The 13,695-nt window shown below is 39.9% G+C and overlaps 3 protein-coding genes across 3 annotated transcripts in view; all 3 read right to left on the reverse strand.

Annotated features, from left to right (window-relative positions):
* The window catches only part of LOC145465017 (uncharacterized), a 15,642-nt gene extending 15,044 nt beyond the window's left edge, over window positions 1-598 (reverse strand). The window contains exon 1 of the mRNA XM_081448830.1: window positions 221-598. Within this exon, the coding sequence (XP_081304956.1) occupies window positions 221-482 (262 nt within the window). The 5' untranslated portion in view covers window positions 483-598. The remainder of the gene's footprint in view (window positions 1-220) is intronic.
* Window positions 1-13,695, reverse strand: part of LOC145465016 (uncharacterized) — a 286,590-nt gene that overhangs the window by 138,912 nt on the left and 133,983 nt on the right. The window lies entirely within an intron of this gene.
* The window catches only part of LOC145465339 (uncharacterized), a 191,500-nt gene that overhangs the window by 62,388 nt on the left and 115,417 nt on the right, over window positions 1-13,695 (reverse strand). The gene's annotated exons all lie outside the window — the stretch shown is intronic.

A 13,695-nucleotide genomic window follows, 5' to 3' on the forward strand; every position in this document is an offset into this window, starting at 1 on the left:
TGGCTGCAATCTTAAATTTACTGGAAAAGTTCTCCGGGTAGAATTATATTTCTATACACTTTCTATGCTAGTGGGATCTTAGTAGTAAGAAATATACATGTGCTGTACGTTGTGTACAGTCAGCTCTCTCACAGTTCGGTTTCATGTAAAGCAGACGGCAAGATCCGCTGCCGAAGCTGAGAGAGAGTTCACTGTAATACGATTGCAAAAGAAAACCAACCTTTTGTCCCATGCGAGGGAGTGTCGTCTGTTTTAACTTGCCATCTTTGGTAGTTTTGTTGAACTTTTCGAAGGATTTCCGTCTCCATGTTAGCACAGAATGTTACTGAGTGTGATATCAGTCGATGATGTTCTTCTATTCTGAATTCCACTTGAATTAGCGCGATACAACACACAACAGACAACAGCAAGCCTGACCCGGAACACAAGCTATCCAGTGTTTGTCTTCTGTTCGTCTGCTTCTCTTTATCTTGTTGTTTCATAGTTATATTTCTCGTTATAGACCGAAGATATCACACAAAGGATAAACTTCTTATGGCAATTCGCTGAGACGTTTTTGATGTAGTCTCAAAATGTTCAGTGGCTGCAGTGGCGAATTGTAACTTAAGTACTTTTGTAAGCGATATGCCATAATAGACTTGGAGGTAAAAATAGTTGAACTTGCCTCTGCTTGTTAAGTTCTATTCGTACAGTTTCTGTTACCGTCTTAATTGGGTAGAGTGGTTTTTTTTGTTTTTGGCTTTAGACAAAAGGGATATCTTAAGTGGATCTCTCCATAGTTTTAAACGCTGGGTCAAAATGAAAAAAAATGATGTTTGGGCGGTCTGTATCTTATTAAAGTGTGTACAATTTATCATGAAAAAGCCGCTTAGTCGAAGGAATGTGTTCTTATGCCCAGATTTGATAACTAAAATTATCTATACGAGCTTCAATTAATGTAATGGTCTAAACAATGGTTTGGTTTCAGTGGCTCAAGCTGCTTTAATTTAATATAACTTTGGTCAAAGACTTTGTCTTTTGTGTCTAAAGTAGGGAAAAAGGGACTTACCTGGTGGGAAAAGACATAGGCGTGCGGGCAACTTCGGACTTGGGGGGGGGGGGGGTGACCTTATTGCCCGAAAAAAAATTGCACGATGCCCGAAAGCGTGAGTGTTGTTCAAACGCACTGAAATCGCGGTAAAAACAAAAACGTTTACAATTCTCACGTCTGATAAAACTGTTATCATTTCAAAAATAGTTATTTTGTAACCTCGCATACTCTATGACCTCAATCGACAGCCTAGTAAAATCAGAAACTTATAAAAGAAACAGTTAATTCGGTTTCCGATAGATTCGATACAAACTGAAGGCAATTCGATAAAAAACTTTAAGATACCCGACAGTCTGAATTTCCACGTTTAGAATTGTCAAGCGACATTAATGTTTTTGTTTTGTAATGGACGATTTGCTCCACCGTGAGGCTCGTCTGACTTCCCTTCAAATCGGGCTCGTTTCAGAGAGGAAGGTCAGCGTATTCAGCGAGCACAAAAAGTTCCGAGGCCTCCAGGCTAGCCTGCGAACAGGCTCTTAGGGAGGACGGAAAAAAATTCGGTGAGCGAAGCGGGGGGACGAGAACGAGACTGTAGAATTCGGAGAGCTAAGCGCAGGCTACCTCCGGAGCTAGACAAATATGATTTTTCTCCCTCTGGGATAACAGTCTTTCGATCGATCGCTGTCGTATGCGATGCGAAGATCATTGCGATATTTCCTCTAGTTTACTTCTGCTACGAAACGACTTCAGTTTGTATCGAATCGACTTACTGTATGGTGAGAGCTGTATCGAACCCACTTCCCTTTGTATCGAAACGACCGTAAGCCGATAATTCTTCCTCGTATGAAAAGTTCAAGAAAATTTGAAAACGGCCATTCAAAATGGCTCTTTTCAGAGCTACCTCCCGAACCTCCTTGGTCTTCGTTTGCTTTGATTCTTTGTCGCAATCACGTGTTCACGTTCCCAGAGCCCTCGTTAACCAGGATTACCTTGGGGATAAGGGTTACCTGGCGGACAAACTCCCTTGCTCTTCATTCTCTCTTTATCCAGATATCGTATATTTTAGTTTTAAATACAATATAGGAATGGCTGGTTTCGAGAACAACATACACACCGTGTAAAGCATTACGATGTAGTTAAATCTCTGAGGTAGACTCCTGCATGGGATACTAATCGCGTCGTAAATTTTGGAAGAAGTCACATCCCAGACAAGTGAGATGAATGAGCTCGAATTTATTAAAAACGTAAATTTCATTTCTTAGCAACCAGCTTTGTCATGATTATTGACTTTCATTTCGTGCTAAAAGTTATGACCGGCTTAGAAGCCATAACACATAACTAACTTAAGGTGGCTGAAAACCTTTTGCAGCTCTTCACAGCACTTATACTTTGATGTCGATCAATGCCACCTGACTCTTTATCAGGTGGCATCAATTCCCACAACAAGTTGTGGTCATCTTTTCTCATGAAAGGCTGCCATAGCAACAGCATTATACGTTATTGATTTGAGCTTTCAACGCTTTATAATTAAAGTAGAAGCTCGGTCACCCGTGTTGCTTACTATCAAATTGTGATCAGGATGTTGAGATACAACTTTCCCCAAGTTTTTGCAAACTTTATAAAACTTTATAAAAGCTTTGTGGGTGGAGTTCAGAGGCCACCTTAAATTTGCGTGGTTCTTTTTTGAAAATATCATTTCACACGCTGCTAGTTCTGACCCTTTGTTTAAAATCAGATAATTTTCCTTTGGCGATCGTTCCTTGAAGCGCAATCATTGTATATTCGCTGGAAATTACCGTTAGGACTTCAAACAGAATATTTCAAACAGTTTTATACAGGTGACGTTCCGTGGATAGAGCTCTGGCTAAAGCTCGAAACATCAGCTTCGCAAACTCATTAGGGCGCTTAATTTACATTTGTATTTTTCCCAAGAGGGTAGGGTAACGAATCCTGCAATCTGATTGGTTCTTATCGCCGTTCGGATTTTCCTATAACTCCTATCTCTGACCGCGGTAACGGTAACGGCGGGTAACGGCGGGTAACGGCGGGTAACGGCGGGTAACGGCGGGTAACGGCGGGTAACGGCGGGTGAGATTGTCGTGCTGATCAATTTTTGTGGGTGAACTAGCGGTACGGTAATCGTCAACCTTTGCCCTTTTTACACTTCCATCGACGATTACTCTACACAAGTTTATCTCCGTTCACTTTAAAATGGCAAGGAAAGTCACTGAAAGTAAATTCAAATAAATAAACATGTTATTCAGTGAATTTGCCGGCTTGGGGTCGGTTTGTATTGTGACAAACTGTGACCGCGAGCAGTTAATCTTCTAATACCACAGAACACATCGTCAAATATCCTTATCATGTGACTGTTTTAGACTTAAACCATTTTAGCACAAGTTTGAAGTTTTATGTCAAACCCGAAACCCTTATTGTTCACTATCAAGTTCTGATCAGGATGTTGAGATACAACTTTTTGCATGCTTTATAAAAATTTTGCGGATGGAGTTCAGAGCCACCTTAAATTTGCGAAAAATTTAAGTTGGCTATAAACTCCCTCCACACATTTTGTCATTAGTGCTAAATTGTCGCGCGTGTGTGTTTTTTTTGGTAAATATAATTCAGATACATAACCTCCCTTTGGTGATCGTTCCTTGATGTGCGCAATCTTTGTATACAGTGAAAACCCGCGTGTAAGAACCTAAGTTTTTTTATAATTTGGCCTCCATAGGTTCTTTGAAATGGTGTTTACTGTCTTACTTTTGTTTTTGAAAAAAATTTGTGCTCGTGGGCGTGGCCTTTATATTGAAAATTCACAGTACAGTATTGTTTGCTCATAACACTGCCAGTGTTCTGACTAGTTTTTGTCACCATTTTTTGTATCGCATGTGATTTACTATATTGCGTTGGAAAAAACACTATATTTTGAATATTGAAATTTTAGCCTAGAATGTGTCTTATGTGAAGTGTGCTTAACTGAGAAATTTTAGCCTAACTCTGGCTAACACCTCGAAACATCAGCTTCGCAAACTCGTTAGGGCGGTTAATTCACCCTTATCAAATTTAAGTTGATACGCAGTTTTGTGTTTCTCTCGCCAACCTGACGCAGTTCAGCAATTTCTTCAGAAACTAATACCTTTGTCCATTTGGAACATAACTGAGACCAACAGCCTCACAGTAGGCATGCAAAAATTGATTTCATAGCTTTGAAAAAAAGATTTCTCGACTTTCAGTTAAAAGTACAATAATCTTTTGAAATAACTCTGCACATCGTCACATATTCTTTTTAAGTAAACTAAGTTTTAAGAACTGCAGCATTTTTTTTTTTAGTAAAACCCTAAAACCGTTCATTATATATCGGTCAGTCATGAAATTTATTTTGATACCGGGCAGTTCAGGAAGCCTTTTAAAGTTAACTTAATTGGATAGTTGGATGAAATGATTTTATTCAATTTATCAGTGACACAACTGACCTCTGGACAATGCGAAAATGTACTGGATGTGAATAAACTAAGTTTCCGTTTTCAAACATTGAGCTGTGTGAAATTATAAGAATGTATAAGATACATACGTAAGTATTTTTCAGTGGGAGCCGGGTGATGAAATACATCTGAGCATTTTCAAGACTACATTGTAATTCAATGAAATTTATTTTCAGTTGAGCGCTGAACCATTTTTGGGTGGCGTATTGTACATTCGAAATTAAAACATGATATTGAACATGTCTTGACATATTTGCTTTGTTTCGTAATGTATTTTTTCAACGCACTTTCCAGATATTTACCAAGCTAAGTGGAGTTTAAGGAAATGTTTCTTTGCAGCGCCACTTATATGGGCTTTGTTATTGTTTTTTTTTTTAACTTTCTATTTTGGATACTGTGGCTTTGTTGCATCTTTCCGTCCTATACTTTACGCCTGAATCAATGTTTTCGGAAATTACAATGTAACGTGAAGGCACAAGTGTTTTCGTTCAGTATCAAAAGACCACTTGCATTATCCAGCCCATAGTAGAATAGGGAATACATGTAAAATTTCCGAGGCTCGGAAGTAGTACATTAAAAAGAAATTGCCCCTCTTAAACTAAATTAGAAATGAAAAACAACAACAACACCAAAAAAACACATACAAAGTGCAATGCTAATGCCTAAAATATTCCCAAGACAAAATACAAAATTCCTGTTCAATTGTTTATTCTGTGAAGACAAATCTTAGAGTTTCTTTTTTGGTAGGGATTTTTTTTTTCTTTTTCTTTTTATTTACTTCTTCAAGCTCAATTTCAGCTACAGCTAGATTGCTATTTCTCGATATATCAACCTGACACACTTTAATTAGTAAGTCAAATGTATTTACTTAATATTATTTTAAAGCGGGAATACTTGACATACTGCATTTTACCACTAAGTCTAAAAAGCCCCTAATCTCTCACCTGCACTGCTATCACGCGAGAATTGTAAAAGTCTCTCATGATCAGAAGCTGAAAACATGAAACGGCTCGCTATTTTACTCGTGTGTTACGCGTTACTGCTTCAAGTTGTACACGCGGGTAGTGATTCGTGTCGAGGTGAAAGATCTCAAAATGGTTTCGCTTTGTTCCATAAAAACTACAGCTCCAGCTTTACAGAGAACTTTTCTGAGTGTCTTGAATTGTGTATCAATGACCTAAGTTGTATGAGCTTGAATTTCTGGTTGGACACAAAACAGTGCGATCAGAATAATCAATCAAGAGAAACTTGTCCACTGTGTTACAAGGCTGCATTCTCCAGATACATGGGAATGGCCAGATCAGGTAAGATAATATAAAAACACAAAAGGGTTCCAGTCTTTAGGCTTGAGTTTCCTGAGCTAGCTATTTGCTAGTGATATAAATGTGGCATTTGATCGAAATGGTAAACAGAGGGCAAATTTTCACACTTACGTATCATTTTCATTTAAGGACGTTCGCGCGAAAATTTTCCAACATTGATTTTTTTCTGAGACTTTTACAACTGTAAGATAATGAGTTAGTTATGCCAAAAATGTAAAAAAAAAAAAAAAAAATGGGGGGTCACCGACTTCGTTTTGGAGAGAACATGCTCGGAAGAACACCGTAAATCGGAAAAAATCGGGCTTCGTTAGCGAATAAGGCCACAGTGTCTGTAAGTTCAAAAATATTGCAATTAGATCTTTTGAAGTGAAATTTTCTCCCCAAATATTGTTTAAGTGGACTTATTAAGTGAATTTAGTCAACTGGTGAGGTTACTTAAAGAACAAGTTCGCATTTAGCGACCACAGTTTCAAGAGCCTTGCAGCCGCAAGATGGCAGGATTCGATGTCCCGTGGACAGAAATCTTGAAATTTTCTTAACTTCCCACGTTGACTTGTTCATTGTTCATTTTTTGGACAATGTGGAGATAAATGTAAATAAAATCTGTTTCTGGAAAGAAAAGTGGGGGTCATCGAACGTCCAAGATCGTTAAATCCAGGCAAAGTTATAGCAATGGCCATCTCCCCTATCATATTTATTACGGAGAGCGCGCTCTGATGCATGCATGACATGGCGTGTAAATTTGCGTGCGCAGTAAGGATGCGCAGAAACAATTAGCGCGAACGTCCTTAGATCAAGCTCCTGATTATTTGCCATAAAGTTTTTGTACACGAATAAACTCAACAATCGTCAAATTCGTATGTAAGAATTCCAGGTTATAAGTTAAACTGTTAAAATTGTCGATATTGGTCTTGTCTAAGTACAATTAACAAATAAATAACCTTCGACTGTGCTGTTCTGTTGTAAAATACGCAGGAAGCGGTAGAGCACTCCCCCTCCCCCCTTGCCCATTTTTTCCACTTCACGCCTACTCCCTCGGCAAATATTTCCTCGCCCCAATCCGCCACAGTTGCCAAATCCAAGATGGCGGCCTCATACCAAAATGTGCACTCGTGCGTCCAAAATAGGCCTGCACTGCAGGCTACCTTATGACGTGTATGCAATAAACCCAGACGGCTTTTGCAGGCCCCAGCATTGTTGTTCTGACTACCGAGCATTTTTCTTGTTGAGTGTAATTCGCTTAAGTTATAGATAAACATGGACCACGGAAATGTTCGAAAAAGCGAATACAGCGAAGGCGGAATGAAAATAGAGCAATGAGTGGATAAGCGAGAGTTGGTCGGGTGGCTTCAGATAAAGGATCGGGCTATCAGATTCTGACGATTCTGACTCCGAGTTGGATGAAGCTATAGCTATCTGATCAAGCTGGTAAAAAATCGAGTCAAGAGAAATGAAATGTTCTGTGAAACTTGGGAACTTGACAGCGATAATAGGGATATTTTACTGGGGCATTTGTGTGTGATATTGCAGCATCACTTGTTAAAAAGTGGTAGTATTCATCTTTCAAAGTATAGCTGTTTTAAAAGTGCTGGAAACTGATGCCAGCCTCCTTAACTTTGTATCCCGGCAACTGACAACTTACGCACTCGGGTTGTGACTGATATATCCATTGTCATTGTAGATATTGATGAATGCAGCATTGGCAACCACAACTGCGACGCGAATGCGAACTGTACAAACACTGCTGGTTCTTATGATTGTACTTGCAAGGAAGGGTTTGTTGGAGATGGACATTCATGTTCAGGTTTGTTGACTTTCACGTTTTGAATAACAGAAACGGGACCTGGGGCCCGTTTCTCGAAAGCCCCGAAAACTTTTCGGGCCCGTAAAGCCATTCTTAGTTCATCTCTATCTAAAAACGCAGAGGTGTATACGCCTGAAACTTCTTGTACGAAGGGACCTTGTGTTCATATTAAAAATGCGTGAATAAAACAGCTCTATGATCATAATTTTGGAGATTTTGCTATGGCTTTCCGGGTGCGAAAACTTTTCAGGATCTTCGAGAAACAGGCCCCTGATGACGGGAGTTCAACGTGTCCTGTGCTAGTATCCCTTCTTACTGTAGCCGAGAATCGATGAATGCAGGGTGATTGTTTTAATTTGCAATGAGCGTCGAAAGTAATTTGCATTTACCTTACTTGGTGTTGCGGTTAGCCACTTCCTGTGTTGTAAAAAATCTCGCGCTACTTAATTCTTCGACCATTCAAAACCAGTCATGGTTCACCCGGACTAGCCTGCGGTGTAGCTAGACTTGCCACGAAAACCTCGATATAAACCGGCGTTGAAGAATGTCTGTGACGCAGGCGCTAACTCCCTTACGTTTTCCCGCTCTTCTCCTGCCAGCTACACGTATTTGCTACGAGTTGTGATTGGTTCTGGTCTATATGCCTGATATTTCCCTTGCTATTGCAGACACCGATCGGTGTAGCATTGACATATTGCCTGTTATGACTCATCAAATATTTTTGCTTGCACGCGATTGGTTTAAACAAGTCACGTGATTGAATATGTCCCAGCTGAAAACTGGGCAGTATCCGAGTGATATTCCCCAATTCTCAAAATGCGCGCGTTTCGAAAAATGTTTGAATAATCATAAACACAACAGCTTTAAAAATATGCTCGGATATTTGCCCTTGGACATTATCTGTTCCTCAAATTTCGCAATTTTGCTCACAGTTTTCCTAAAGCTTCGCTCTCGCCTGGAAAACTGTTCGCTTCTCGGAACCGTGCAGAAACTGTCCGCGGACAAATATCCGAGCATATTTTCGCGCCAAATGGAGGCTATTGCTGCTATATATCTGTTATTCATGTAGACATTGATGAATGTAACAACGGAAGCCACAAATGCGACGAGAATGCGAATTGTACCAACACTGTTGGTTCTCACAGCTGTTCTTGCAAAGAAGGGTTTGATGGAAATGGACGTTGGTGTGCAGGTAGATTATCAACTATGACAAAATTCACAATGGCACTAAAAATATATTCTTGTCACAAAATCCATCTCAGTCCTTGTAATCTTTAACTTCACCCTCAAAATGCTTGTCCTATTTCGTCCTATTTTTATCCAGTTTATTGTTAATTTGGTGGTATTTGACAATACAACAGGATAGCAATCCCGGGGGGTTGAGCGATACAATAGGGACTTAAAGATACGCTACGGCGATTTTTCTACTACGGCTAACTTGGGCCGTGAGGGACTAGCCCGACAACGCCGTTTTCTCCGGATTTCGCTCTACGGCAACAGCATAAGCAGCCTCTAAATGTCTACAGAAATGGCTTCGTTCAAGGAAACCAGAGACTTAATTCTACTTTCATACGACACAGACTTGATTAATGACGAGGATTTCCTTCTTCTGTATCCGTCTTACATCTACCAGAACTTAGATTTGCCTCTCAGCTGCTTTTAGAACCGCCTGCACTGTAATTCCAACCACAAAACAAAATAACACTGATTAATAAGCTCGATTTCAGCAAGGGCAAGATGTTCGTATAACGTGATAAGCCCGAAACTACAAAACTTTTGATTCTGATAAAATATATTTTGAACAGCAATAAACATTATAGCTCAGCTTGGTGCATATGAAGCCTTCTTTTTTGTGGCTGTTCGGCCCGGAAAAAATATGACTGTCGCTCACGGTAGATTGTTAAATCGTTCAAATGCTTTGTGCAAATGACAAACAGTGAAAAAAGCGTTAAAATGAGAAGAAAACAACATGCTTAAACATACGTAGTGAAGAGCCGCGAAACCAGGCACTTTCCCGTGGTAGAAAGCAAGGCTACGGCGGAAAAGCTGTGCTGGAACGCGCGACGTGACGTCACCGGAAGTGATCTTCATTATTTACCGCCGTACTACAGCCTAGCCGTACCATATCTTAAAGTCCCTATTGAGTGGGCCGGATGTGCGGCCCGCCACGAAAAATCCTTGCCCTTAGTTAAGACCAAAATCTGCGATTTTTCCTACCCTATTTATGACCTGACCAAAAACGCGACCCTGAAATCAACACCTATTTCATACCTAGCACAATTAGTACCCTAGTTCAGATCGATGTTAAAGGACTTTTGCTGATGGTCTTATCAGTAATGATGAAAAAGTAGCTTCTTCTAAAAAACATACCCGGGTAGATTGCAAAAACCACACCTTATTTTAGACCGAAATGACCAAAATCAATTCCCTCAGTTTCTGCCCAAAATTGCTAAAAAAAAAAAATCATGCCCTTTGGGACCGCATATACGTATATAGCTCAAAAAAGGGAGTACCCCGGGATAGGGAAATGATAAAAGGGAACTTTCGCTAAGAGGATACTGTCCTTTCAAATGATTTGTGGCATTATCGGATGGGTCAGTCCTTGTACTCACAAAGTCCACTTTTCAGAGGAAAATGATATAGAAGACTTACTCAGTCTGCTCAAATTTGCGCTACCTTCACCAATGTTGGCAAACTAATTAAAGATTTTGAAAGGAATAGATCAATTCCGGCATTTTACGCAAAAGCGAAAATATTAGTAGATAACATTGCTGTTTTATTTCCAATTTGTTTAGTTGACTGCCAGTACAATCCAGATGGAATTTATAAAGATCCCATCAACTGCTCTCGATTCATACAATGTTATAAAGGCCAGAAAATCCTGAGGAGGTGCCCAGCAGGTTTAAAATATAACGAGCAACTGGCTGTTTGCGACCTCACCGAAAACGTGACTTGCTTTAGCAACGACGACGTCGACAACGAGGACGATGACGACGGCTCAACATAAGTTTTTTATTTTACCTTCGAATTTTCGCAGTTATCTACAATCTTGGACAGCATAAAAAGGAACAATTAACCCCCTTTCCCCCCAAAGCAATGATGAAGGCGCGAAGGAGCAAAACCGCGCCGTTTTGGCATCATTGAAATGGGGGAGGGGGGGGGAGGGGTGGTCCAGGTGTTCCATTTATTTTGTCCAAGATTGTAGCTCTGTTTGGCACGTCTATCAGTCTAAAAAATTGTTCAACTGTGTTAATTAGTGTTAATTACAAATGGGGAAATAGGAAAAATTAGCTAATGTGGTTCACGTTCTCTTATAACCACACAAAACTTGGATTGGTTATTTCCCCGCGGGTGTGGACTCCAATATACAAAGGACATAGGTGCTCGTCGGAAATTTTGAAAAGAACCTCTAACAGGTACCAATATCCTGTTTTGTGGGCGTGGATAAAAATAAGAGGAACCAATTCTAATGCAACACATTATCTTCTGTCATATTTGTTTCGGATCAATACCCCGAAAGGTACCGGTAAAACTCCCGCTAGGGTCCCTTTTGAGGCTTAACACCCTAAGAGATACCACAACAGCTTTTTTTAACCCCTAAAAGGTCCTGAAAGGTACGACGAACACTCCGGTCCTTTTTATATGGGAGTTCACCTCCTCGGGATTATTTCACGTTTTGTTTTGCAAGCCCGACGGCTAAGAAATGGACAAAGATTTAGAACGCACGTGCACACCCATTGTTTTGCTTGTTAACTCTATTTAGCCTTGGGGAGGAACAAATTTAGAATTTTTTTTTGTTTGAAATGGAGCGTTCGAGCTAAGGTGGTCAAACTAGGTACCTTTTCCTTAAACTATCAAGGAACAATTTGGTACATAAATTGCTTGGTTACGTGACTGGACTTGTCTATGTCAACCGCGTTTTCAAAGGGTGTTTTTCTCAAATTAAGTGTTTAAACCTTAAATTTGTGTTTTAGTTTGAATTTGGATTTTATGACTACATCTACTCTATCGGTTGTACTTTTCCTGATCTTATGAATCAATTTTGGAGCTATTCTGGCTTATTTAAAAAGGTTTTGAAAACCAAGATGGAGGACAATGTGACTCTATTTTGGTATTCTGTGACGTCATAATTAACACGTGCTTGTCACTAAAGCAAATAAATTTTGGCCCTTAACACAACATGTTAGTTTGATTACTATTGAGTCAATTCTTTTGAAGAAACACATGGGGGAGGGGAAGCACGAAGTATCCCCCCCCAGGGTCACGAACGAAAACAAACCCAGGCTAAATAGGGTTCAAGGTCTTTGTTTTGTGAGGTTCTCGGTACCGTTGCCGTCGAGCTTTGCTTAAGCTCCCTTATTTGTGATTCAGTTGTGTTAATCTGATTTATCATTGTCATTATCATATCAATCGAGGCTTCTGAATTAGCCATCTAACTGTAAATAAAAACTATACGTCATATACTTATTACCATGTGTATTATGTTTTTATTTTGCTTTTCATCAAACAAAGATCTTAAGGTGGTTTTTCGGCAGAAATACATACTGAACCACAATCCGAACATCCTCAAACGGAAATACCATTACTTTACCCTGTAAATCTAATTTTACCCCGCAGAGTCGCCTGGATCTTTCCTAGTTCTAGTCCGCAAAGACTAAAGAAGGTGCCTTAGTCTTTCCCCGGACTTTTCTAGGAAGGCGAAGCAACTCTTTTGGCAGGATACCATTATATTGGCCACGTAGGTGCCAGTCAATTTTAGGGGTCTGTAGAAACACGAGGAAGAAACGCTGTCACTAGCAGGGGTCACCCCCCGTAAAAAACCATTGCCGCTGCATCATAGCCGAGAAAACTCCAGATAATTCGCCCCTATACGAGGCTCAGCGAACTATTTGAAGGAGGATCGAGGTAATATTTTTATAACTTGAGGAAATTTCTCTCGAGGTCTAAACATTGACGGCATGGATTTTTACCGAGCTCCAAAGCAAGTTACGAACAAAAATGATGGTAGTATTATTTTTTTACTGTCTTACAAGCAACAGAAGTTACCATAGTAACGATAGGGTATTCTTTAGTTTCCAAATAAAGCTGATTTTCTTGGAATTTAACTATAGTCAGAACTTTGAATATGATTTTCAATATTTTAAAGTATAGTCCTTAGACTACCCTTGGAGCCTAATATTTTGTTTACACATTACATAGCATTGAGCAAGACTACAGCGAATCCGTTATGCCAGGAGTCCAGTCCAGTCCCTGAACTCTCTCTTTCCCGCCCTTGATATGGATTGCACCCGGGCTTGAGAACAATGGGTCTAGGATAACCTCCATGCGCATGCTCAGAAGTCACCATTTTCCCCTGAAATCTGATGAAAAACTCAGTCGCTTAAATGTGCTCTAGCCCATACTTAAACTCCGTCCCATTTCTCAATCTCTGGGAATAAAGAAAAGGCTGTTTTGTTCCAGTTCTTTTTATAAAGCTAAAATTAAACGATTTTTAAGGGTGTTTTGAATACAAATGTCAACCAATTACAGTGCGTACATTACCTTGTAGATCTCAGTAAGATATGCAAAAAAGAAGGAAAAGTAAGGTGTCTCACAATCTCGTTCCCAGGGCCTCTCATCTTACCGCCCCCTGGAGCGAGCGAGGAGAGACCCTGGTTGGGTTTGGTCACGTGTCTCCCAGAATCTGGGAGATGACAATTTTATTATTGAAGGGATGGGCGGCCTAGTAGGAATTTTGTCTATATACTTAGCCTACGGGAGTGCGGGATGTCTTGTCACCAGACGACGATCCAATAGTATCCCATGATGCAATTTTCTACGTACGTGACGCAACATCGAAGTTATCATGGATTTCAGCGCGAAATAACGTGGTTTTCTCCGCGGTCTATTTCTTATTTTTATTGCAGTAAAAGGTTAGAAAAGTGCATTATTTAAATCCTTGACACGATTACAATGATTTGTAAGTGTTTAAGAGCGCGGCCTTATTATAGTATTCTTGTCTTTGATTGTATTATATGACTATTCGCATCACAAAGTGTTTATTGACCCGTAACAAGG

This window comes from Orbicella franksi, chromosome 13, assembly GCF_964199315.1.
Source record: "Orbicella franksi chromosome 13, jaOrbFran1.1, whole genome shotgun sequence".
Classification (NCBI taxonomy): Eukaryota; Metazoa; Cnidaria; class Anthozoa; order Scleractinia; family Merulinidae; genus Orbicella; species Orbicella franksi.